The sequence below is a fragment of the Hyperoodon ampullatus genome, assembly GCF_949752795.1.
Source record: "Hyperoodon ampullatus genome assembly, chromosome: 15".
In the NCBI taxonomy this organism is placed as follows: Eukaryota; Metazoa; Chordata; class Mammalia; order Artiodactyla; family Ziphiidae; genus Hyperoodon; species Hyperoodon ampullatus.
The window spans coordinates 67,649,757-67,674,886 of NC_136928.1; the positions used below are offsets into that span (position 1 = coordinate 67,649,757).

Below are 25,130 nucleotides of genomic sequence, written 5' to 3' on the forward strand. Positions count from 1 at the left end.
CCAGGCTATGTGCATAGCTGACTTCTCATGCTTTGTGGCTCTCAGCTTCGTGCCTCCTCGGGGAGTCCTTCTAAATTGAGTTCCACTTCTCTCTCCCCATCTCGTTAACACCCTCACCCTGATTTGTGAATATATATTTATCTCACGTTGATTTGTTTAAGGTCTGCCTTCACCGGTAGACAGTGAACTCCATGAGGGCAGGGACCTTGTATGTTTGCTCACCATTGTATCCCCAGCACCTAGAACCATGCCTGGCTTATGATAAGTGAATTAATGATTTGCTGAATGAACTATAGCAGAGGGAGCCCTCTGCTGGTCCAGTGGAGGCCCAGAGTTTGGGCCACAGCAAGAATTGCCTGGGACAGAAGCACTTAGCTGGGGAATTGGACAGGACTGCAGAGCCCACTCTTCCTCATATGATCTGAGACAAGAAGAGACATGACGGGTAAAGAGACAGAAGGCACTAGGAGAGATAGTAATGGCGATTCTGGGCCCCTTGTTTCTTGTTTGTCTTAGTTTTCCTCCAGTTCCTAACACAGTATCGAATATCGTAGGTACTCAGTAAATGTTGGTTAAGTTGAATGAACAAGCACGCTTTTGTGTACCTTTTCTGAAGCACTTTTACCTCATTGTCTCCTTTGATCCTCACAACAACCCTGGGAGGTGGTATGAGCCCATCCCTGCTTTACGGAAATGAGCCCAAGAAAGACGGCAAATTAGGCTCTGAGAAGAGTTAGTAAACAGCTTTCACATCTTGCCAGAGGCTCCAGAATGTTATTACTTCTTATCACTGCCCTCTGACATTCTAATTAATTCTAATCATAGTGGCTCTTGAAATAGCCATTATCTTTAAGCCTTCTGCGCCTCTGCTCTGAATGAGATGACACTGCAGCCAGCAGCTGCAGAGATGGGAATAGAGCAAGCAGGTCAGCTGGCATCCTCTGGCCAGGGGCCTCCACTTGGCCTTTTAGAAGCAGACCCTTTTTGACTCCATTTTCCATGCACAGGGTCTCTTCTAACATCCAGCACAGAACTAGGAAGAACATACAAGCCAGGAGTCAGAAGCCCTAGATCTTTGTTTTGGCTCTGCCTCTAACAGGCTGTGTGATCTTGGACAAGTCACTTGATCTCTGAGTCTCTTCCCTCTTCTGTAAAATCCTGTACTGTTTCACAGGGTTGAGGTCAAGACTAAATTAAATTTGGTTGTAAAAAAAAAAATGGAAAAAAAATTTAAAAACCATGCTAAAGAATGATGACAGACTCAAACCTTTTCTGGAATCATTTGCCCTCCCGTCATACGTTGAGTCAGTGATCTTAGAAGTTTACTGTGTCACAGAGCCATTTGGTCTCTCCTGGAGAAAACCAAGAGGCATCCCTTATTTATCCACAAACAACTAAAGTTTTAGTCATATAGCTGGAATATACACATACAGACGGCAGACATTGGCATATTTATACCCAAAATATCACGCTCTCCAACATATGCAGTGGGAGAGAGAGATCATAATTTGTCACACCCAACCCCCAGGTTCTAGAATCATACAGATTTTGAGCTGGAAGGGACCTCAGAAACTTAACTCTCATACAATGCCTTCCTTTTGTAATTGAGAAAAGTGTGGCCTAGAGAAAGGGATTAACCTGCCCAAGGTCAACCTGTGAGGTCCAGACCTGTCTTGTGACTCCAAGTTCAGTGCCTGTACTGTGTCTGCTCCTTATACACACCAGCTCCCTTTCTACTTTAAAATCTAAGTGTAGAAACAGACCAAATCCGTAGTTGATATTCACCTCCTTTCATGGTGATGTCAGGTAATATCCTGCTTTCCCTCCCCCCAGCTGAAGGCATACATACTACATGTGACTAAAAATACCTCTGGCCCCGTTTGTTTGCCTGTCCTCCCCAGGGCAGACGTCTCGTGGTGGGAGGTAGAGGGCTTCCAGTTAGAGAAGCTGCTTTATACCCCTGTCCTCTCTGCCCTGTAACCCCAGACTCTGCAGGCCTAAGGGTAGGCTAACAGGGCACACCTGCCTTACCTGTAAAATGCAGATAATAGTCTCTGCCTCTTAAGGTTGTTAAGAGGATTAAATATTTAATCTGAACAGTGCTTGGCATGTGGTAAGTGCTATGTCATTGTCATCATCATCACCATCATTCTTTCTATCCTGTCTCCTCCCAATTTTGTAAAGAGAGAAATTGCTTTCATTCTGTCTCTGGGAGGAAGGGGGTAAATCAGGGTCCTCCCTCTAAGAAGATTTGGAAATTGTCATTGGAATCCTTCCATCCCCTTTCTACATTCTTTTCTCAGCCCCTTAGAACCCTATTTTCTCATTCCTCTACCCAGTGCCCTCTGCCCTCCAAAATATCCATAGTGTTCCCCAAGCAGTCAAAGCTCCAAAATTACCTCTCACTTCCTCTCCTTTAAACATTTCTAATAAAAATGATTACCTCCATAAAATTATCTCATCTCTACGGGTTAGGTGGAAAGCAATCTAATTAAAACCCTATAATTCAGCTTATAGTGCGAACAACTATTAATACTTCACCCTCTTAATTCTTAACCAACACAAAAGGAATAACTGGCAGAATTTCAGGCAGTATGACTGAATGAAGTGAAAAATATCAGGCTGTGTTTTGGGAAGAGACTTTGGGCCTTAAATCTCTCCTCTCCTTTCTGTTCAGCTCCACCAACTTCATGTCTTTTCAATTCTGGGGCTCTGCGTTATTCTGTGTCTCCTCCTACATCTCTGATAAGTTTCCTGTCCCTTGCTGGCTCCTCTCCCTTCTTTCATTTCCTCATTGTGGATATTCTATATGGTTTGGTCTTTAAGCTCCTGCTTCTGCTCTCTCCTCTCTACTTCAGAGATGCAGTCTATGGGCATGGCTTCAGCTGGCACTACTCTGCTTTAGCTCAGGTTAGTGTCATCCATATGCCCATCTCCCATTGCCTCAAAACCACACTCTGAAATCTGAGCTTACGACCTTGCCCCCAGACTGGTTGTTCCTCTTGCTTTTTCTATTTACGTTAATGTTATGACTCTTTCCAAGATAATGCTGCTCAAAACCCAAACATCAGTGGGCTATGGACCATTATTTCCCCCAAATTCGGGCCAAAAAATCTTACTGATTTCTTTTTTCAAAATTGCTCTTTCATTGTCCCCTTCTTTTCAGCTCCCACAGCTTTGAAGCACCTCAGTTAAAGGATTTCCATGTCATACTGACTGTTGTCCTAGCCTTCTCACTGTTCTCCCTACTGCCAGTCTCATCCTGGATACTGGCTACCAGATCAATGTTCCTAGAGCAAAGCAATGTTTCCATCATTACCACTCCTTTGCTCATAGCCTATGAGGTGCAAAACAACCCTTAAAATATGGCAATGAAATCTACAATCTGATACCGTGTTATCCCTCCAGATGCATTGTCTGCTATTGCCCTGAAGTAAACCTTCCATAACCATCAGTCTTTTTTTCCTCCTAAATATTCCTGTTCTTTCTCACCTCTATACCATTGCCCTCACTCCAGTTCCCCTCATGAACTGTCCTTTTAATTAATCAGTTCACTTACTCAACAAATATCTATTAATTGTTGCTCTATGCCTAGTACCTTGGATACAGTGATAATCGGCCCTCATAGATTATAGCTTAGTGTGGAAGACAGACATTCATTTATACCTTCAACAAATATTTATTAGGTGCTATCCTCTGCCAGATTCTGTTCTAGGTACTGGGGATATAGCAGCATACAGAACAGACAAAAACTTCTGCCATCATGTAGCTTAAATTCTGGTGAGAGGAGATAGACAGTAAACAAGATAAGTAAAATATTCAGTTATGTTAGGTGGTAATAGTTGCTATGGAGAAACATAAAGCAGGGATGGAGATGGAAAAAATTTGAGGGATAAATTTTTTAAAAGGATAAGCAGAGAGGGCCTGTAAAAGTGATATATATATATGTGTGTATATTTTGTAATATTTATTTATTTATTTTTGGCTGCATCGGGTCTTAGTTGCGCCCATTGCGGTGCGCGGGCTTCTCTCTCTAGTTGTGGTTCACAGGCTCTCTAGTTGTGGCCCGTGTGCTCAGTAGTTGCGGAGCACGGGCTTAGTTGCCCTGTGGCATGTGGGATCTTAGTTCCCTGACCAGGGATCAAACCCGTGTCCCCTGCATTGGAAGGCAGATTCTTAACCACCGGACCACCAGGGAAGTCCCTGTAAAAGTGATATTTGATTCAAGACCTGAAGCAGATGCTCAGGTGAGTTGTGAAGACATCTGGCAGAGTGTATTATACGTAAAGAGATGAGTAAATGCAAAGGCCCTGGGGTGGAACACACCGGGTATGTCATAGGACCCATTGCACAAAGGCCAGAGTGGCTGGGGAGCGAGGTGGGAGTAGTATGAAATGAGATCAGAGGGGGTTAGATTGCATAGGGCTTTGCAGGCCAGTGGAAGGCCTTTGGCTGATACTGAGACAGAGACTGATGAAATCTGGCCTAGTTGCCTAGCCCGGATTGAGGATAGAAAGGAAGACCACCTACGAGGCTACTGCAGTAATCAAGAAGGCAGACGATGGTGGTTTAGACAAGGATGGGAGCAGGATTTGTTGACAGATTGGATGTGGGGTAAAAATAGAGAAGTCAAGGATGACTCTAAGGCTTCCGGTCTGAGCAAGTGGAAAGATGGAGTTCGCATGTTCTGACCTGGGAGGACTGCTGGAAGAGAAGGTTTGGGGTAAGGGTGGCGATCAGGAGCTCAGTTTTTGATGAAGCTTGAGATGCCTATTAGACATTAAAGAGGAGAGGTCAAGCTGACATTTGGGTATATGAGTTCAGAGTTCAAGTGAGAGATCTGGGAATCATCATATAAGCCGCCATTTATTTTTTAAGTTTTTTTTTTAATAGAAACGTTCAAACACATATAGAAACAGAATAGTACAATGATCCTCCATGTACCCATCACCCAGCTTCAACAATCATTGCTTCTTGCTGTTTCTAGGTAGTATTTAAAGCCTTGAGACTGGATGATATCTCCATGGGACTAAGTGTAGGAAGGTAAGAGAAGAGGGTGACCAAGTCCTGGAATATTCCAGCATTAAAAGGTTGGGAAGATGAGGAGGAACCAGCAAAGGAGACTGAAAATAAGTAGTCAATGAAATAGGAGGAAAACTAGATTATGGTGTCCTGGAAGCCAAGTGAAAAAAGAAATAATCTCCAAATAACAATTTAATTACAGTAGGATAAGTGCTAAGGCAGAAAAAGAAGTGTGCAATGAGAATGCATAACATGCACTAGGCTGATTTGGGGGGGGGTCAGGAAGGCTTCTCTGAGGATGTGACATTTAAGCTGCAGCCTTCCCTCATCTTCCGTATCTCCAACTAAAATCCTGCTTCCTCCATCCTGCTTCCACTCTGACAATCAGCTCCTCCTTTCTGGGATGGCTTCATCGAGGACTATGTATCAGGCACTATGGTGTGCTGGGGACACAGTGTTGAGAAAGACAACAGCTGTCTTCAGAGAGCTTGTACTCTAGTGAAGAGACTGACAAGTAAACGATTTTGTTAAAACGTGGTGAGTGCTAACGTCACCGAGGCACAGTGGGCCTTGAGATCACCAGGGAAGGGCACATAACCCACCCAGGGGTGGGAGGGGTCAGGAAAGGCTTTCTAGGGGTAACACCTCTGTGCATACCCTTCAGCTTGGCTTGGCCCTTTCAAGTGTTAACCCTTGCCCACAGCCTTGGATTCCAAATCTTGCCTGAGATCCCTGGCCCAGCCTAAATCCTGACCTCAGCACTGGGCTTTGCTCTCCTTCTCTCTCAATATGAACTGTTCCAGCCTGGGTCTCCCTGAAGCCTCCTTCTGAGCTGCTCTGTTGCCCTCTGCTCTGGAAGCTGGCACTGACCTGTCCTCTCGGGAACATGCAGGCCTTCCTGCCTCCACAACTAAGAGTAGACTAAGGACTCACCTTAGGGAAAATTGGTATCTGAGGAAGGCGTAAGAGCATGTGGGTAAATCAGTAACCAAAATCTGCAGAACAGAAATCTCTTGCAATCAAGTTAAAGCCAGGATGGGAGAGAACACGTCTATCTTGTTCACCAGGAATCCACAGCTAGGATAGCAGGGCGCATGGCAGGAATAAGTGTTCAGTAAATGTTGAATGAAGACTAGAGTTCCATACAGGGCACCAGCCCTCAGCTGTCCTTCTAACTCCTGCACAGTTTTCCTAGCTCCTGTCCAGGTGCAGAATGCCTTCCTCAGACCTGGAATTCAAGAGGACCCTTTGCAAAGATTTTCATAGGGCCACTTGATGGTTCTTTGAGAAACAGGTGCAAGCTGTCTGTTTCACTGCCAGGCTTTTCATGCATAAATTTCCAAGCAAAAGAAACTGGTGGTATTCTCCCTGCCGTTGCACTCGACTTCTGGAGGCAGCACGGTTTCCAAGGCCAGGGAGGCGAGGCGAAGGGCAGCCCTGTTATCCGTCTGCTCCGACGCCCCTTTCCCGTCCTGCCTTCTCGCTCCCCGCCCGGTGGCAGTGGCGGGGCGGGCACGTGCCGGCGTCTGCGCCCCCTCCCGGGCACCCGGGGCTGCTGTCCCTGCGCCACGGGCTGCCCAGGAAAGGAAATCCCGGAGGAAGCCATTGTTATTACCACGTCCCCCTGCTGTTGTCATCGGCCGAGGCGTGCCTAGAAGCCCGCCCCCCACACCCCGTCCTGCATAGGGTCCCGCGGTTTCTGCCCGTTTTCGAGCTCGCCCGCCCGCCCCGCGCCACTTTGGGCGAGGCTACCGCATCTGAGCCCTGGCGTGAGCAGTGGCCCTCACGTCCCAGCTCCAAGGCTCTCAGAACTGGCAATGCCCCAGGCCCAGTGCGGACGGAGCTTCGAAAACCGACGGCGCCAGGCGGGACGTGCCCGGGGGGGCCCTGGCATAGGTGAGCGGGACATGAATTCCACCCCAGCTCTGACACGAACCAACAAGGTGACCTTGCTGGTGGCTTCCCCTCTCGTCTTGCTATAACCCACGGAGGGAGCTGAGGCCCCATGCCTCTAGGGGAGATTGGGGGACGAAAGCCACCCCCACCCTCGCTCCCTTGCCCCGCGTGGACTATGGGCTGGGCCTTGCGGGAAGAGTGTGGAGAACAGGCTGGCGCGGGCCCCGTGCAGGGCGTGGGTGGAGGCGGCGCCGAGGGCGCGCGCAGACCCTTTCGTTCTTCCGTGCCGCAGCGCTCCCGGCGCAGTACGATCTCTTAGCACACGCCGCCCGCAAACCTTGGCACAAGCCGCACTCTCCCCGCCGGAACAGCCAGCCCGCCGCCCAGCTTGCCTAATCCGTTCAAGCCTCACCTCCTCCGCGAAGCTCTCCCAGGTTAACCCCATCACTTCCAACCACTCTAGCTGGCACGTCCTCCATTTTTTTTTTTGTTTGTTTGTTTTTAGAAGTACGCACGGAGTCTCATTGTCTGAAAAAAACAATGTTGGGGTTAGATGACTGTCACCAGAGCCCTAAATTCATTGTGACGGGTATTCTGAAGCCCAGGGTATTCTGAAGGGTGCGTTTGATGGGTTTCTTGCCGGGGCTGGCTAGCGACTCTCACCCTCCACCTTCCCCATCCATGCTCACTCTTTCCCCTCCTCCTACGGACCCTTCTCTTCACAGAGTGTCACAGCTTGGAGTGCACAATCCAGTCACTACTCCTTTTCATTGTACACTGGTGGCAGGTGCGAGGGGCACAGAACGTTGAGCATTTGAAGCTTCGACTCCAGGCTCAGCCACAGACTTTGCTGTAAGTCACTCCTTCCCCTGGGCTTTAGTTTAAATGAGGCAAGATGAAGTAATGCCCGGGAAGGTGCTACAGGTTTGGAGGTAAGGACAAGCTGACCGTAGCCTCACTCCATGAACCTAGGGCTGTGACCCCAGAGAAGTGGAGCGCTCTTCCTTTCGGCTGCCCCAGCCTCTAAGTGACAAAACTGCGGCTGTGCGCTCTCTCCAGTCGCCTTGTGGCGTCCTGAACCGGGGAGGGAGAGAGGATGGGGTTCCAGTCCCAGTCCTTTATTCACTGGTCGTATGACCCCGGACACTTCTTCCTCTGGGACTGTTACTCGTCCAAAAAATAGGAATAATAATGGATTGAAGGAGAGCTGGAAGCTTTTTGTCGCCCCATGTCTCTATAAAAATAAATAATAATGAGCGGTACAGTGCTTGGCAGCAGACTTTGCTCGCGAATTCCGACCCCACATCCGCCACCGAGGGGTTTCTGGCCGGAGTCCCTGGAGTTCTCCCGGATTTGTCACACTGCTTACCCCACATTCTCTTTCTGGTTCTCTCCTCCACACCTGTTTCTGCCTTCGTGTGGGGAGGCTGGGGCCACGAGGTGACGGGTGGTGGGGAGAGGGGGTGGGATGCCCTGGCGCGGACCTGCACGGGGCGGTGTCCCTTGGGCGAAGATTGGTTGGAAGGTCCCTAGGCTTGAGGAGCTCGGCTGGGAACTGGTAGGCAGGGCTCGGGTAGGGGCGGGGCTGGTCTGCCTAGGGGTGGGCTATGGAGGTTAGGCGTTCTCTAGAACCCGGCGGGGGCGCAGAGAGCTCCCACCGCCCCACCTGGCTCCGGCACCGGGAAGTAGGGCCATGCCTACGGGGACGGGGCTCCGGGGGCGGGGCTTAGGCGTGGGGGGAGAGGCTGGGGAGCCTGGAGGCGGGGCTTGGGGAGCTCGCCCCACGCGGGGCGGGGCTCCAGCAGCCGCGGGATCTGCAGTTCGGACTGCCGGCGCCACAGTCGCCGCAGTTCCCTCCACTGTGGTGGCCCCGAGGCCCTGCGGGGAGTCTGGGGGTCGACAGGCCGCTCGGACTTGGCGCGGGGTTAGCCACGCCTCTCCCTACCTCGGTGCGGCCTAGACGGTCGGGGCCGCGGGGAAATGGAGACCTCTCCCGCCACGGGGGGCTCTGAGACCACTCGCCTGGTGAGCCCCCGAGACCGCGGCGGCGCTGGTGGCGGCCTGCGTTTGAAGAGGTAGGATTGACCTGGGTCGGCCCTCGGCTGGGGGGGCGCCACCCTTCCGCCTTCCGTCCACTTCGTTGTCTCTCTCGGCCGGCCGGCCCAGCGCACCGCGACCCCCTCGGCTTCGTGGCGCTGCGTTCTGTCCCCTTCGGCTGCACAGAGAGCCCCGGCCCGCCCAGCCAGCCCCGACCCCCGCCGCTCAACAGCCCCATATGCCTCCTCCTGGCTACCTTCTTTCTCCCGGTCCCGGGAAACTGCTCCTCGGCCCGCCCCGCAAGCTTCCCGCCCCCTCCGCCGCCCCCGCCGCGTCTGACCCCCGCGAGCGACTGCCCCTCCGTCTGGCCGGAGTCCGCGCCAGGTGCCCCGATGTACGCATTGCTCCGGGGTCGTAGGAGCCCCTCGCCGCCCAGGCCCCCGGCCCTACCCTCCGCGCTCCCGGGCTCGGGGCGCCCCCTCCAGAGTGGCCAACTGTGGGCACCCGGGCCGACGATGGGCCCGGGCTCCGCAGCGGGTCTTCCGGGCTCCTGTGGGGCGGGCGGCCGCTGGGAAGCGAGGGGGCGGTAAGGAAGGAGCAGGTGCGGTCTGGGCGGCGGGGGTATTCCCGGCTACGCACAGACGGGGCCGGGGGCGGCGAGGTGTGAAATGAGGCGCTCGGAGCGGTCGGGACAGCGGGCCGGGGGCGGCCGGAGAACCGCCTCCGCGTCCCGCCGGCCTCCCGCGCCCGGCGCCCGCCGACCGCCTTGTCGCTCCGAGCGGCCGCGCCAGGCCCTCCCTGGCCACCTCCGCTGGCCATTTTGTCTGTTTGCCCACCGTTCGTTTATCTCGGGAATTTGACAGGGTCTCCGGCTTTTTCTCTTTCCTCATCTCCCTATCTTTCCTTTTCCCTCCCAACCCCTCTCCCTTTGTCTCGGGTGTGGTGCCTCTGTGGGTTTCTCGCTCTTTCCCTGGATGGGGGCCGTAAACCCCGGTGGATGGGGGAATGGATGAGCAGAAGGGAGGGAAGACTTCCGTCGGAATCTCTCCCGCGGAGGACTGCAGACGGGGGCAGCTGTGGCCCTGGCATCTCTTCATGTACCTTTCGACTCTGCTTCAGGCCAGTCTCCCTTCTACCCCGCTCAATATTATTTGTTGTTTGTCGGGGGTTTCAGAGGGCCAGGGAGGGCAAGTTGTCTTTCCTTCTCTGCACACAGCAGGTGTGTGTGCACACCAACAATGAGGCTTCTTTAGTGCCCAGTTAATGCAAAACAAAAGGGAGCAGCCTGTTGATGGGTGACTACCTTGACGCCTGGCCGCGCTGTGTCTTACAGGGCCAGGAAAGGCATCTTGCCCACTGCCTCAAAGCCACTCACCCTCTGTTTGCTCTTCAGACCCGCATCTCTGACTCCCAGCTTATTCTCATTCTCATATGACCATTAGTCACCAAATCCTGCAGTATTTTCTGGAAGAGGCCCTTCCCTACCTGCCTGCCTCTCTCAAAGATTCTGCTCAGGGAGCCTCTGGCCTTGTCGGTTCTGGACCCCTCCATCTCCTCTCTTCTCTTCCTCCCAGACGAGTACATCGTCAAGGTCATCCATCTCACAGATCGGGAAAGATTAAATCAATCAGTGTATCTCCCTTTATGTTACTTTGAGCCCATCACTTTCCTCCTCAGCCCTTCCCCTGGTTCCTCACACTTAAGCTCCAAGCTGCATATCTTGTCATTGTCATGTCATGTGTCTGGAGCTCCTTTCTCTACCTAGGTCTTCTCTTAAACATCTCCTCCTCTGTGAGGGTCTCCGCATCCCCTTTAGAGTTGGTCACTCCTTCAGCCCTGTGCTCCAGAGTCCTTTGTTCATAACCCTCCTGGCCCCGGCTTCTCCTTGCATAGTCAGTCATTTGCGACACTTCTGTCTCTCCCACTAGACTGAGCTTCGGTACGTGTACGCTGCTTGGTTCTCTCACTGAAGAATAAGGGTGGATTTCAAAGCCACCCTCATCTCCCATCTCCTCTGGAAACGCACCTGGAATCCTACACACCCAGATTCTAAGTCTCGGAAGGGGATCCCAAGAAGTTAATGTACCTGCCAGCACTTGAATTTTCCCTAGAAGCACCAAATGTGCCCCCATCTCCCTCACAGCTGAATTCGCCCATTGGGCAGAGCTGTCCTCATCCAGAAGGCCCCAGGCACCCTTCCCCACTTTACTGCTGTGATCACATTTCTATCTGGAGCCTTCATTTTCTCTCAACGGTATTCTTGTGACACCTCCACGAGTATTTCTAGAACTGTACTTTTCTATTTAGGTCCTTTATGCTGTGGAAGGTTCTGTCCTCCCTGGGGTTCAGGTTGGGTAGTCATGGGGGTGAGAATTAAGCCAGAACGGACTGAAAACGCACTTAGCCTGAGCTCGGCCTCTGGCATCCCCAGGTGAGGCCTCCAGCCCCATTCATTTGTCCTGGGAGGCTTACTGCACTGTGCAGTTAAAGTGGCCTCTGCTGGGTGCTTATGGTCACACTGAGGTCCAGCTAACATGTGGCAGACTCCAAACCCAGCACTCCTACTGCTCCCAATCCCAGCCCCACCAGTCTGTGTTCTCTCCTCCCCATGACAACCCAGCTCTGGAATCTGGCCATTAGTTCTCTGTGCCAGGAACTTCAGACTTTTTGGGTCCCAGCATTCTACTCTCCTCTTAAAGGGCCACGTCTAGCTGAATGTCTTAGAGAGGGAAGGTGAAGGACCTGGGAGTGGAGGCACCAGGGGGTAGGTCCAGCAGGGAGGCACTAAGGCCAGGACCATGTGCTGAGCCTCACCCCACACTTCCACACCACCTCCCCTTCATACTGCCTTCGCCGGGCACGTGCGCCTCCTCTTTATCAAAATCCTTCCCATCCTTCCAGGCACTTCTCAGCTGCCTCCTTCAGTTGTTTCCCTGATTTCCTCATTAGAGTCGGTATGTCCCTCTGAGCCCTGATAGCGCTTTAACTGCTCTAAGGCAATAGCTACCTTTTGCTACATCTCATAGCATTTAGGTACACATTTGTCTTGTTCACCAGAGGCTCCCAGAGATCAGAAAGGATATCCTGCTCATCTTGTATTCTTCGTGGTGCCTATCATAATGAATTGATTTGGTTGGAGTTTAATCTCAGCTCGACCACTAACTAGCTGTGTGGCCTCCATAAGTCCTCTCCCCCTTTGAACCTCATACTTCTAATTCTTTAATAAGTGGTAGACTAGACGTCTCTAAGGTGCTTTCCATGTGTGCTCTGAGATTCTATGGCTCTGTACGTGAAAGGAAAAGGGAGGCTGGAATCTGAGTTGTCCATTTAGCCCCATCTCTCCTGTGGCCCTCTGTCCACAAGGCCTCGGGAAAGGATAGAGAGGTGGGACATCTGATGAAGCCAGTCTGGGGGATCCAGGACTGGGAGTGAGAAGCAGGTTAGCCCTTGAACCTGGCCCCAGCTTGAACTGGGCTGCCTGCCTCAGTCTCTTCACAGAGCCCTCCGAGCCCCTGCCCGAGGAGCCCAAACCCATGGAGACGTCCTTCCACCACTGCCACAGGGACCCTCTGCCACAGCCAGGTCTCACCCCTGAGAGGCTGCAGGCACAGAGGCAGCTGTGTGCCGCCTGTGCTGTGTGCTGCGTCTTCATGGCCGGGGAAGTAGTCGGTAAGTCGGAAAGCAGTTCCTCCAACACCATCCTCCGGACGCCTGCCGAAGCCACTTCCCACCCGGAGTCCCAGGAATGTTCCTGGGTGGAGATGCAGAGAAGATGGGGATGGCTGGGACGGGGGAGGTGGGTGCCCAGGACTCAGGAAGTGGGAGAGGGTGAGGGACAGCACCAAGGGAATTCAGGGCTGGCTCATCAGTATGAACTGGTCTTGTAAAAGCCCTGTTTTCTTCTGATTAAAATATGTTATTGTGGGGAATTCCCTAGTGGTCTAGTGGTTAGGACTCCACGCTTTCACTGTTGAGGGCGCAGGTTCAATCCCTGGCCGGGGAACTAAGATCCCACAAGCTGCGCGGCATGGTCAAAAAAATGTTATTGTAGAAAAACTAGAAAATGTGAATGAGTGAAAAGAAAAAAAAAAAAAAAACCCACGTGTAATCCCATTACCAGAGAAAAATTGCTGTTCACATTCTGGTATGTGTCCCCCCTGTCTCTTTTCCATGCCTCTACACACACTGCATGATATTTTCTAAATGGACCAGACCATATATCGCTTTACCCTTACAGGGGGGTATTTGGCGCACAGCCTGGCCATTATGACTGATGCAGCCCACCTGTTGGCAGATGTGGGTAGCATGATGGGCAGCCTCTTCTCCCTCTGGCTCTCTACCCGTCCAGCCACCCGCACCATGACCTTTGGCTGGCACCGCTCAGGTAAGGCCCCTGCATGGTCTGATGACCTCCCCCAATCTTGCCAGAAGGTACCTCTCAGGGTCCTGGGCAGCTCTCTGATAGCTTGTCTTCCCCTGCAGAGACTCTGGGGGCTTTGGCCTCTGTGGTCTCCCTCTGGATGGTCACTGGCATCCTCCTGTACCTGGCCTTCATCCGCCTGCTGCACAGCGACTACCACATCGAGGGGGGTGCCATGCTGCTGACCGCCAGCATCGCAGTCTGTGCCAATCTGCTGTACGTTCCAGTATGGAGCAGGCACCGTGTGGGATTCAGGGCGAGGGCTCCTCCTCCAGGCTGGGAGAGCAGGCTCTCCTCTCCCAGACAGACTCGCAGCACGCACATGCTGTTCTCATCTCTCTGCTCTAGGGATGCCCGAGAAGGGACTGGGGTAGAGACCTAAAATTCAGAGTCAAAAGACCTTTGTTAAAGGCCTGCTGTGTACTGGCCACCCTGCTGGGGGCTGTCATCAGCATTGTCTCATTTAAAGCTCACAACCACCCCATGAGGCAGGTAGTATCACTCCTGGTATACAGTTAATCAGATAGATCCCAAGAGGTGACCAGGGGACTTGCCCAGGGCACATAGCTACTTTAGTAGCAGGGTCAGGATTGAATCCACGTCTCTGGCACCACGTATTCTTGCGCCCAGGCTGCATTACTTGTCTCTCTTGGACCGTATTGTCTTTTTCCTGGGACTGGGAAAATAGGGAGAAAGTAGATGGAGAGAGGGCTCCTGGGGAGGTGAGAGGAGGAGCCGTGGAAGTGGGCAGAGGAGCCTGGGAGCAGGCCGCCTGGGCTGAGCTGCTCTGCTTCCCCCTCAGAATGGCCTTTGTGCTGCACCAGGCCGGGCCCCACCACAGCCACGGGTCCAGGGGGGCAGAGTATGCACCGCTGGAGGAGGGGCCTGGGGAGCCCCTGCCCCTGGGGAACACCAGCGTCCGGGCGGCCTTTGTGCACGTGCTGGGGGACCTTCTGCAGAGCCTTGGGGTGCTGGCTGCCTCCATCCTCATCTACTTCAAGGTACCATCTGCCCCAGCCTTCCTCCCCCAATTCCACCCCCCAGCCCCTCCTTCCCTGGACCCCCTCCCATCCCACTCCATCTCCCAGCTCCCCAGGACTCCTGGCCCAGGGTTGTAGTCCCTTTCACCCCAGCAGGGTTCTCAGGGGCCTCTCAGGTCCTGTTTGTCCAGGATGCCCCTAGGTCTTCCTCTGAAAGGTCCCTGATTCCCAGGCTTAGGGCTTTCTTTCTCTACAGCCTCAGTACAAGGCAGCTGACCCCATCAGCACCTTTCTCTTCTCCATCTGTGCCCTTGGATCCACCGCTCCCACCCTCCGAGATGTTCTCCGCGTCCTCATGGAAGGTGAGTCAGACGCCACTGCTCCCCACCCCCAGGGGCCCTCTCTGACCTCACCCCAGGACTGGGCGCCTCTGTTTTCCTGGAGAAAGTGTGGGGAGAAGGCCTATTGGTGGAAGGAGGATTCAGGGATGGGGTAAACTGTGGGGATCAACAGGGTGAGTGGTACAGGATGGGAGAGGTGGGGTCCTGGCCTCTGGGCAGGAGTGGCCCTGGCAATAAGGCGCGGTGGGTGCTGCTTGCAGGTACCCCCCGAAATGTGGGGTTTGAACCTGTGCGAGATACCCTGTTGTCAGTGCCAGGAGTTCGGGCAACCCACGAGCTGCACCTGTGGTCCCTTACGCTTACTTACCATGTTGCCTCCGCACACCTGGCCATTGGTGAGTCCACACTGACCCCAGCAAGCAGTTACTTTCCAGAAATATTTCTCCCTCCCCGTACCACCATCCAAACATAGGAAGATGGTCTGAATTAACGGCAAATGTTTCCATCTCTCTGTCTTTTGTATTTCTCTCTCTCTCTCTCTCTCTCTCTCTCTCTCTCGGGGAGGTTTCACTCTCTCTGAAGTAGTGCTGGGAACCAGCAACCCTTTAAGAGGTCACTGGTACCTACAGGTCTCGTGATGGGGCACAGTTAGGTAAATTATGGCTCCTCCACTCAGTGGAGTATCATGTAACTTTTAAAAATTGATGATTATGAAGACTGTAGGGCAACTAGGAAAAATGTTTATGGTATAATGCTAAGAGAGAAAGCGGAATATAAAATTTTAGCTACATTATGGTTCAACTATTTAAAATATATATGGTGACTCACAAGCTGACACAGAATTTTTGAGTTTCTTCCAGATGCAAGAAGCAATCAGAGACATGCAATTTGGATGCCAAAAATATTATACTTTGTAGGATATTGATGGTAACTCTAGAGGGACAATGAGAACAGAATATTTAACATCTGGAATGTCATGGAAAATCGGGTGGTATGGCTGCTGAAATGCACAGCTGTATACTGATACTCAAAGAGCAGAAGAGAATAGAAAAATAACAGTCTAGTGTGTTAGCCTAGCTGATTAGGGATGAGTCTGTCCGACCTTTTTGACAGTTTTACACAGTTCATACAATATATAGAGAAAATAAAGCTTCCCATTCAATCTTGGCTTTCATGCCATGCAAACCCCTGGGTCCCCTTCACCCATCCTTATCTGGGCCCCTGGCTGGTTCCCAGTTCCCCTGGAAACCTGCTGCCTCTTATCACTCCCCCGCAGACTCCACGGCTGACTCTGAAGCCGTCCTGGCTGAAGCCACATCCCGGCTCCACTCCCGGTTTGGATTCTCCAGCTCTACCCTGCAGGTCGAGCAGTACCAGCCTGAGATGGCTCAGTGCCTGCGCTGCAGGGAGCCCCCCCAAGCCTGAGCCACGGCCGCACCCTCACCCCACTGCCAGGCCCAGGCTCAGCCCTGGACTCTCAGCAACTGCCTCCCTGCTCACGGAGAAGGGACGGAGCTGGGTCCGTACCCTTCCTCTCTGCCCGCTTCCACCTGCCAACCCCCCAGCCCCAGTGGGCAAGACCAAAGTGTGTGTGGGGAGTGGGGCCAGGGTCAGGCTGAACAGGGAAGTCAGGGCAGTCGGGGTGTGTAGAAGTCCTGTGGTCCCTGCTCCCCGTACTCGGGGGAGCCCCCAGCCTCCTTTCCGTGCAGTTAATTTGTCTGTGTGGCAGCCTGGCTGGCTGGCTGGGGGGTCTGCCTGTCTTTGTGCTGTTGGCGTGCCTAAGCCTGGGGGGGGGTCAGCAGGGGCCCCCTCCCCACGTGGCTGTCTGTCTGTCTATGCAGGAGCCCCAAAGCCTGCACTTTGTCCGTGTGTTCTAGCCTTACGGTTTTGTGTGTGTGTGTGTGTGTCTTGGTGCTGTGGCCTGTGTGTCTCTGTGCCTGTGTGGCTGTGCTATGGTCTCTATGAGTCTGCACCATCCATGTGTCTGTTTGGGGGTCTGTCTGGCCATCCCTGTTGGTGCTGTGCCCTCAGCTCTCCCAGAGAGAGGGAGGACTCCGCCGCACCTCTGCCAATAAACTTGTATCTAATTGCACCTTTCAGCCCCGGTGCTGACTCCTCAGGAGGGGGGACACAGAACCGGTCATCTAGGAACGGATAGAATCCCTCAGCCAGAGTGACCTTGCACAGCTCCCCTACCCCCTTCCCAGCCTCTCCATCCTCTCCACCCTCAAATATCCATTCTGATGTAGGCTGAAACCCACCAGTCCCTTTACTGCCTTCCCCTACTTCGCAGTGTGCTCGAGCCTGGGTCCTTGGCTCAGGGAGATGCCCATTTGTTCTGGGCTTGGTTATAGGAAAAAGCTGGATGGCAAGGAGCTGAGGGATACGGGAGTCATTCTGAAAGGCTCCCGCAGGCCAGGGTGGCCTTGGGCTCGTTGGTTGGAAGCTGCAGCCATTTGGGAGAGGGGTTGGACCACGGTGCTGATTTGGCTTTGTTCTCAAGCTGTGTGAGGTGCTGGGGAGCAGCCCTCAGTCCCAATTGCCCCAGCCCTGCCTCACAGCAGCCAACCCCAAGTCCAGGTTTGAGCTGTGGACACCAAGGACCTCTTTTACAATTATCCTCCCTTTGCCTCATATACGTTGAATCATATATTTTGACAGATTTGACCTTACAGATTTCATTAAGGGATTGTTCATTTTCTCTTAAAAAAACATCAAGCCCTTTGTGCTTTCATTTTGGATATAGTGCAGGAGTCCACCAGCCTTCCCATCCTAGGTTGATATAACTCCAGCCTGAAGCAAAGACCCGGAGCATTTTCATTAGCTTGTGCATATTTCTGCGAGCCTTCTCCCCGACAGTGGAAATATCTTTATTAAATTGTGTTGATTTTTTTTTTTTTTTTTTTTTTTTGCAGTACGCGGGCCTCTCACTGTTGTGGCCTCTCCCGTTGCGGAGCACAGGCTCCGGACACGCAGGCTCAGCGGCCACGGCTCACGGGCCCAGCCGCTCCGCGGCACGTGGGATCTTCCCGGACCGGGGCACGAACCCGTGTTCCCTGCATCGGCAGGCGGACTCTCAACCACTGCGCCACCAGGGAAGCCCAATTGTGTTGATTTTTTTAAATTATAAAGGCAATATATGTGCGCTTTAAAAACCTATCAAAGGAGGGAATTCCCTGGCTGTCCAGTGGTTAGGACTCTGTGCTTCCACTGCCAGGGGCATGGGTTCGATCCCTGGCTGAGGAACTAAGATCCCACAAGCTGTGCAGTGTGGCCAAAAATAAAAATAAATAAATAAATAACCTATCAAAGGAAAGTGTATAAAGTAGAAAGTGAATGATTCCCCTATACTCTTACTCCCAGAGAGAACTGCTATTCACAGTCTCTCTGCTCATATTTTCTTTTATATACGAAGATTTCTTTGTAATAACATAAGAGGATTACATTATAGGCGATAACATGTTACCTGCTTTTATGATTCAGCCATACATCCTGGGTGCGTCTTTCCACGTCAATACACATAGATTTCATTACTTGTTTTAAGGTGTGGTCTTTGGACCCATTGAAAATAGGCCTCCCCATTCTGATCTTCAGCTGGGGGCCCCTCGACCAGGATGGGTGAGTCGCTGCTGGCCTGAGTCTAGCACGGGAGGCTGGGCGCAGGCGAAGGGCTAGCAGTCCCTCACACTGGGCACCAAGGCTGCCCCAACTGCTGTCCATGCTTTGCTAGTTCCTGCTACTTTCTCATTTTACGACTCATTGATTACAGGCCCCAAGTGACAGGATGGGGGTGGGGAAGAGTGAGGAAATAGGGAGTGGGGAAAACGACTAGATTTTTACCCTATGAACAGCCTTAAGCTGCAGCCCTGCCCTATATGCACAAAACTGGATCCCTTTGCGACAGGGAACCGAACATTCAGGGCAGGAAGAGACCTCACAAAGCATGCAGTCCACCTCTGTCTCATACCCCTGCAAAACGAAGAGGAAGCTGAGGCTCAGAGAGGGAAAAGGACTTCCCCAAGGTCACCCAGCAAGTGACAGGGGCAGGTGCAGAGCCTGGGCTCTCACTCCCACCCAGGCCCTGGGAGGCTCTTGCACAGTTGAGTTTCTCAGCAAAACTCTTCTCGGCTCCTTCCCAGCAACCTCCTGCTGTTGGCTAGCCCCTCCTGGGGCTCTGCGCTCAGGCTCCTTGGTTCTGCCTCGGCCTTCTGCTGATACTCTGGTCGCTGGTAACCCCTCTGCATTCCAGCTTTCCTAATTATAAACAGAGGGGTTACATGACGTTGTGGGTACAAGTGTGCCCGGTATATAGAGGGCATGTAGGAAAGGGTTACCTTTTGGGTGGAATCTATGAGGGATTTCAGGGAAAAGGGTGACCCAGCACCCTGACAGCAGGGACAGGAATGACATTTATTGAGCTTACACTTGGTGCCAGGCGCTGTGAGGCAGACAATATGGTCTGTGCTTTACAGATGGAGAAACTGAGGCTTACCTGCCCCAGATCATGCAGCTAATAACCGTCAGAGCTGAGATCCAAATTCAGTTCTGGCTGCACTAAGTCCCCAGCCCTTTTCAACACCACCCTGCTTTTCCACCCCCTCCAGGCATTGCTGTCAGGGACGGGGAAGCACAGAAGAAACAGGAGCATTCTCCCCGCTTCGTAGGGCATTCCCAAGGGGGTCCAGGAAATCCTTATCTGCAGGAGCTGCCTGCACGCCCCTATTATCTCCCTGACCCACCTCTCCACTTGCTTATCCAGAAGCCCCTTTCCTCTTGGTGCCCTTCCTTGATGGTAAAAATGAGTGGTGGAGGCAGAGGTGAGGAGAAAGGGCCGGGAGGGAGGCGTGGGGACAAGGGGAGGCCTGAGGAAGAGCAGAGCGGGGGAAGGGCCCATCCATCAGCCCAGCCCTGGCAGCTCTTTACACAGCTGGTTAACCAGGGGAGGAGAGGGGAGAGGGCCGCTCTCGAGGTGGAGATGTACCAGAAAAAAGGGAAAGCCAGAGGAAGATGAGGTGGACAGGAGGGAGGGCTCAGTGCCACTGCAGGAGCGCTTGAGAGAGACCAAGGAGTCAGACGGAAAAGCCAGAATGGGAGGCTGTGGATTGGAAGGCCTCGTGCTGCAGAGACGGGGCAGGTGCTGAAGGAGAAAATCTGGGCAGCTGGGCAGGCCCTGCCCTCCTCAGGGAGCTGCTCACCCAGGGGGCCGCTGGGTCAGCTGGCCATGGGTGGGGAGCCGTGCTTTCCTGTTTGAGGGGTGAGGGCTGAGGACCCGGCAGACCAGGGAAGCAGCCTGTCTGTGGTCAAGAGCAAGCTCAGGGTGATAAAGCGGTGTTCCCCTCCATCCAGTGACCCTGCCGCCCCTTCGGGGACTTCCCTAAGCTGTGGGCCCATTCTGGCTGCCTTAAGCCATGCTATCAGAGGGGGAGCAGCGCCCCGCTGAGGCCTGGGCCGTGGTAGCAGCCCAGGCAGCTGGAAGACTGGAGGGAATCACAGGACCCTGAGTCAGGCTGGGAAGACCCCTGCCCCTATTCCTGGCAGAGTCCCCCACCTCTGTGGAGAACTGCATTTAGGGAGTTTCTTTTATTTATTGATTGACTGACTGATTGATTGGCCTCGCTACGTGGCTTGTGGGATCTTAGTTCCCTTACCAGGGATTGAACCTGGGCCCCGGCAGTGAAAGTCCTCACCACTGGACTGGTAGGGAATTCCCTAGAGTTTCTTTTATACTTGAAGGACTCTTCCTCCCCAACTCTGAGTTCCCTGGGCCTCCCTGTCCCTGCTCTCAGCGCCCCGGCCATCCCATCAGCACCTGGTCACCACCTTCCAAAGGGTGCTGGGCAGTTCCCGGGCGCCTGTGGGGCAGAGCCTGAGGCTGCACGTGCAGCCACGATCACAAATGATCCCACAAAGTGGGCCCTGTTGCCAGGACTGATGAGAAAGTGGGTGGGGAGCACGGGGAGGAGGGCCCCAAGGTTGCCAGAGCCTGCGCTCTGCTCCTGCGCCCCATCCCCCACCCTCCCTCTGCTGCTCTCTGGCTATAACATCCTGAAGCCCCCGGAAGCAGCCCCAGGCCTGGGCGATGCTCACTCAGAGGGCAGCTCTCCTCCTGTCTGGGCTGACCCTCTGTACCCAGCAGCAATGCAGAGGCCGTGGTAGCTACCCTGGGAAGGGCACGTCACAGCCCGCTCATGAGCTATTCCCAGCCTCTCCTCCTGAGCCAGAAATCCCACTCCCTCTGTTACCAAGCTGATACTGCTCACTGCACAACAGGCCAGTAAAATCAAGAGATGAGTTGTTGGGTCAAGGAATAGTGACTTTATTTGGAAAGCCAGCGTACTGAGAAGATGGTGGACTGGTGTCCCAAAGAACCATCTTAACGGAGTTAGAATTCTGGCTTTCTTCTTTCTTTCTGTACTTACTTATTTGGCCGCACTGTGAGGCATGCAGGATATGGGATCTTAGTTCCCTGACAAGGGATCAAACCCCCTGTACTGGAAGGCGGATTCTTAACCACTGGATCACCAGGGAAGTCCCTCAGGCTTCTTTTATACTAAAAGGAGAGGAGATGTGGTTGTTTGCTGCAAACTTTTTGGTGCCTGAATGCTTTGCTCTTGCAGCTGTTTAGGTAGGTCTGGTCACAATGTTCCTACAAACCTCCAACAAGACAAATGTTATTCTCTGTTCTGCAACTTTTTATCTCTATATGAATGCAAAAGTGTTATACCTTTAAAGGTCAGAGCCCTGGGGCTATCCTGTATATTTCAGGCGGTAGGCAACATTCTTAACTTGTAGCAAAAGTAACAGCCTACAAAGGTTAAAAGTAAAAACAACAACAAACAAAACAAAACAAATTAAAAAAAGCTAGATCCAATGTGGAGTCAGATTTGTTCTTCCCTATTACATTTCTGTAAGATTTTATGGTCAATTCCTAAGTGGAAGCCTCATTACTGGAGAAAAGAAAAGTGCAGCCATCCATAGCCTCCCCCATCCTAGCCTAGAGCTATGATCCTAGGGAAGGCTGCAGCCTCCTGATACAGAATAGTTTCCATTCTTAAAACAAAATCTTCCCAGAATAGAACAGGAAAGCTCTGTGTAGGTGGGCCTCCAGGCACCCCTTTTGAGTTTTCCTATCCTGTTTGGTGCTGTGCCCATGGCACCTGGTGGCAGGGTTTACTGCCTGACTTTCTCTCTGACCCAAACAGTCTGAACATCCATTTCCATTCTCTCGTTCCCTTTGGCTCAACCAAGATAGATAGGCTATAAATTTTAAAAGGACTGTAGCCAAAAAGCCTAGGGAAAAACAAAAGGGAACCAAATCCAGGAAATAAAAAACAGCTAAAGCTTACCAAAATAAGCAGGTTTCAGACGTTACAACAGCAAACTTGCCTTTTCCCTGACCGTAGAGTCTGCCCAGAGATCACCTCCCGGCTCTGGTCCACCTCGCCCACCTGCTGCACCAGAGCAGGGTTCAGATCAGGACCCAGTCACACAAGACTTCTGGGAGGCACAGCAAGTGGGTGAGGTTGCCCTGCAGATTGCTTATGCCCCGAGGGAAGGTACTGCTTTCCTCATGTTTGCCTCCCCAGCACCAAGCTCGCAGCCTGGCACTTAGTAGACTCTCAGTAACGACTGCTGGTGAAGGAATGAATGGATGGAAAGAGGGGGAAGGAACGGGTGTGGGGTGAATACAAGCCCATAAGGAGGTGCCATCTTAGTCCCCAGGCCCCCAGCCATGGGCCAGCAAGCCAGTGCCTTATGGGCTAACTCCCCAGGGCAAACCTGCACCACCCTTTGGTGGTAGCTAATCAGGAGTCTGTCAAGGAGGAAGTAACTGATATTTCTAGAGAGGGTCCTCCAAGGTGGGTGAGGTGCCATGGCCCTGCCTGGGCATTGCCTGCCTAACCCTACCACAAACTCACGATGTCTAGCTTCCCCTTTGAGCCCTGCTTGGTGATCCTTTTATTAATCTCCTGAGGATCCAGCACAGCTTTCCCAGCCTTTTCTAGACTTTCAGGTTCTAATCCCTACACCTCTTTTCTCCTTGGCAAACAACCCTCAGCTTCTAAGCCAATACCTCACTAAGCCCACAAACATGGTGTCCACCTTCCCACTCACAAAGCATCAGACTGAGTCTGTGCCTCAGACTGCATTCTCTGTGGCCTCCTGCAGGATCTGATCCTGTCCACACCTCTCCCCATATCTCACATATCTGAAATTCTGGGCCTCTTTGAGGGCTTTCTTCTGAACTCTTCTCCAACCCTTTCTGAGGTTCAGGTTTTAGCTGACTGCCTTGGCTCCCATTCTCTCGGTGAATAATACAGAGGCACAAATTTAAAGAGCTTTCATTACCTTTACGTTGATGATTCGGTCAACAGATGCTTATTAAGCACCAACTCTGTGCTCAATACTCTTCTAGGTGCTTGGGATACATCAGTGAATGACGTCTCTGTTCTCACGGCACTTAACAGTTATCACATATAAATATCACATTTACCTCTGCTGCACTTGTCTCAATTCCCCAGCTTTGTTATCGACGAGACATTTCCATAGAGATGTCCCACAGCAGCTGAACAGTATCCTGCCCAAACAATTCATCCTTTCCCACCCCATCCCCGTTCTCCTCATCTCAAGAGCCCACCCCACAGAGCCACCCTTCACTCTCCTATCCTTAGTGTTTTATAACATCCATTCTTGTCTCTTCTCTTCAGCCATCATCTGCTTTTAGTGCAACAACATCCTACCTGGCTTCCCTAATGGTGGAACGGCTGCTACCCCCAGCTCTTTTGGCACTCATTCTCGACCCCGCACCATCACCAGCAACGTCCCCCACAGTCTACAGGACATCGTCACAGAATTACACATGCCTACCGATGCTACACTGGCAACTTCCAACTCTACCCTTTCAACTTAAAGCCCTAAGGTGCACTGACTTACCGGCCCACGGTTGCAGGTCGTTAGTGACAAGTGGCAGGAATAGGATGAAGGTGCTCAAGCTCCAAGTGGAACACCTATCTTGAGGGGATTTTCTTCTTCACTAGGATAGGCAGTGAAGAGTTGGGGGAAATGATTTTGCAAAGAAATAAGCAAATACATTAGGTCAGACCTCTTTTCACAGGGGAATATATTTAAAGAGTTCATTCAAGAGTAAGTAAAAAAGAATGTTAATATTTGTAAAGTGCTAGAACAGTGCTTGACACATAATTAGAGCCATGTTAACTTAAAAAAAATAGATCAAATCTCTTAATGAGGAGGAAGGGAGACAAGGAAACTTTTTTTAACTTTATGTGGTTAACGATAATCACGTGGAACACATGAAGTTGTTTCTTAATGAATGTGGGACAGTCTCAGACAGGGGTGTTTTTTTTAAAGGTCTGTTTTCATTTCTTGCAGATAGTCTATTTTTACTTCCCAGTGTCATAAGATCTCCTTTCTGGTTGTAGGGGAAAGAAGTTTATTCAACTTAGAGCTGTGTTACAATTAGGAGAGCCAGAGAAAGGGTCAGGGCAGGGACACCTCCCACCACTTAGCAGCTGAGTGGAACGTGTGTGCCACTTGGCGGCAAACGCCACTTCCGCTGAGGACAAGCCTCCCTGAGTTCTGTGGGAATCTGTGTGTGACAGATTCCTAGTACTTGGGAAAATAATCTCTGATTTGTTCGAATAGCGTTAAGAAGGGTAACTGAAGTCCTAGAAAGAAGTTGAAGCGTTCTAGAAATGATACTCTCCTTTCCAACCAACCAGGTCCTCCGGGTACCTGAGGGAGAACTTGTCAGGATCAGGGGTTTGAAAAGCCTGGGAAGGACTAACATTAGGGGGATTGGAGACAGCTCAGCGACCCAGACGAACAGATGATGTTATACCTAGTCCCACCCTTCTTCCAACAGTGCCTGTGGTTATAAACTCCTATTTCTGTTGGAATCTACACCCAAACCTCTTGGTCTGGCTCATCAGACTCTCAACCCTGACAATATGCCTAACGATACGGAGCAGAAATGTCCTGCTGGGTCTGGGTGTGTGTCCTCACCGTGCTGCACACACAGAACTACCACTCCTACGTTCAAGCTGGAAGGCAAGATTCTTCGCCCTCCTCCCAGCCACCTGGCACAGCTTGCCCCTTCCTCAGGAACCAGCCCGAACCCCAACCCCGTGGATCCTTCTGACACCAGGAGACCCGTGCTGGTCTCTTCTGAGAACCAGCTCCCCACACACAACTTAGACTTGTTCTCTGGTTGTTCAGATTTGTGTGGCTTGTCTCTCCCACTGATTTTGAATGCCCTTAAAGCCTGAAGTAACTTTTTCCTTTTTAACAGAAAGGTGAGTTTGAAGTCAAGTGGTCCTGATATGTGAATCCTAGCGATGTGACTTTGGTTAAAAGCCACCTGGTAATCTTCTGTTTCGCGTCTGTAAAACGGTTGAACGTTTGGCATAGGATTAA

The 25,130-nt window shown here is 52.1% G+C and overlaps 1 protein-coding gene across 1 annotated transcript; it reads left to right on the plus strand.

The window, feature by feature from the left end:
* Nucleotides 1-8,898: 8,898 nt before the first annotated feature.
* On the plus strand, nt 8,899-16,121 carry SLC30A3 (solute carrier family 30 member 3; the record flags this gene model as incomplete). Its single annotated transcript, XM_079721418.1, has 8 exons — nt 8,899-8,993; nt 12,443-12,624; nt 13,193-13,339; nt 13,438-13,591; nt 14,178-14,376; nt 14,612-14,717; nt 14,957-15,091; nt 15,973-16,121. The coding sequence occupies 8 exons, from the start codon at nt 8,899-8,901 to the stop codon at nt 16,119-16,121; spliced, it is 1,167 nt and encodes a 388-aa protein (XP_079577544.1).
* Between the last annotated feature and the right edge of the window lie 9,009 nt (nt 16,122-25,130).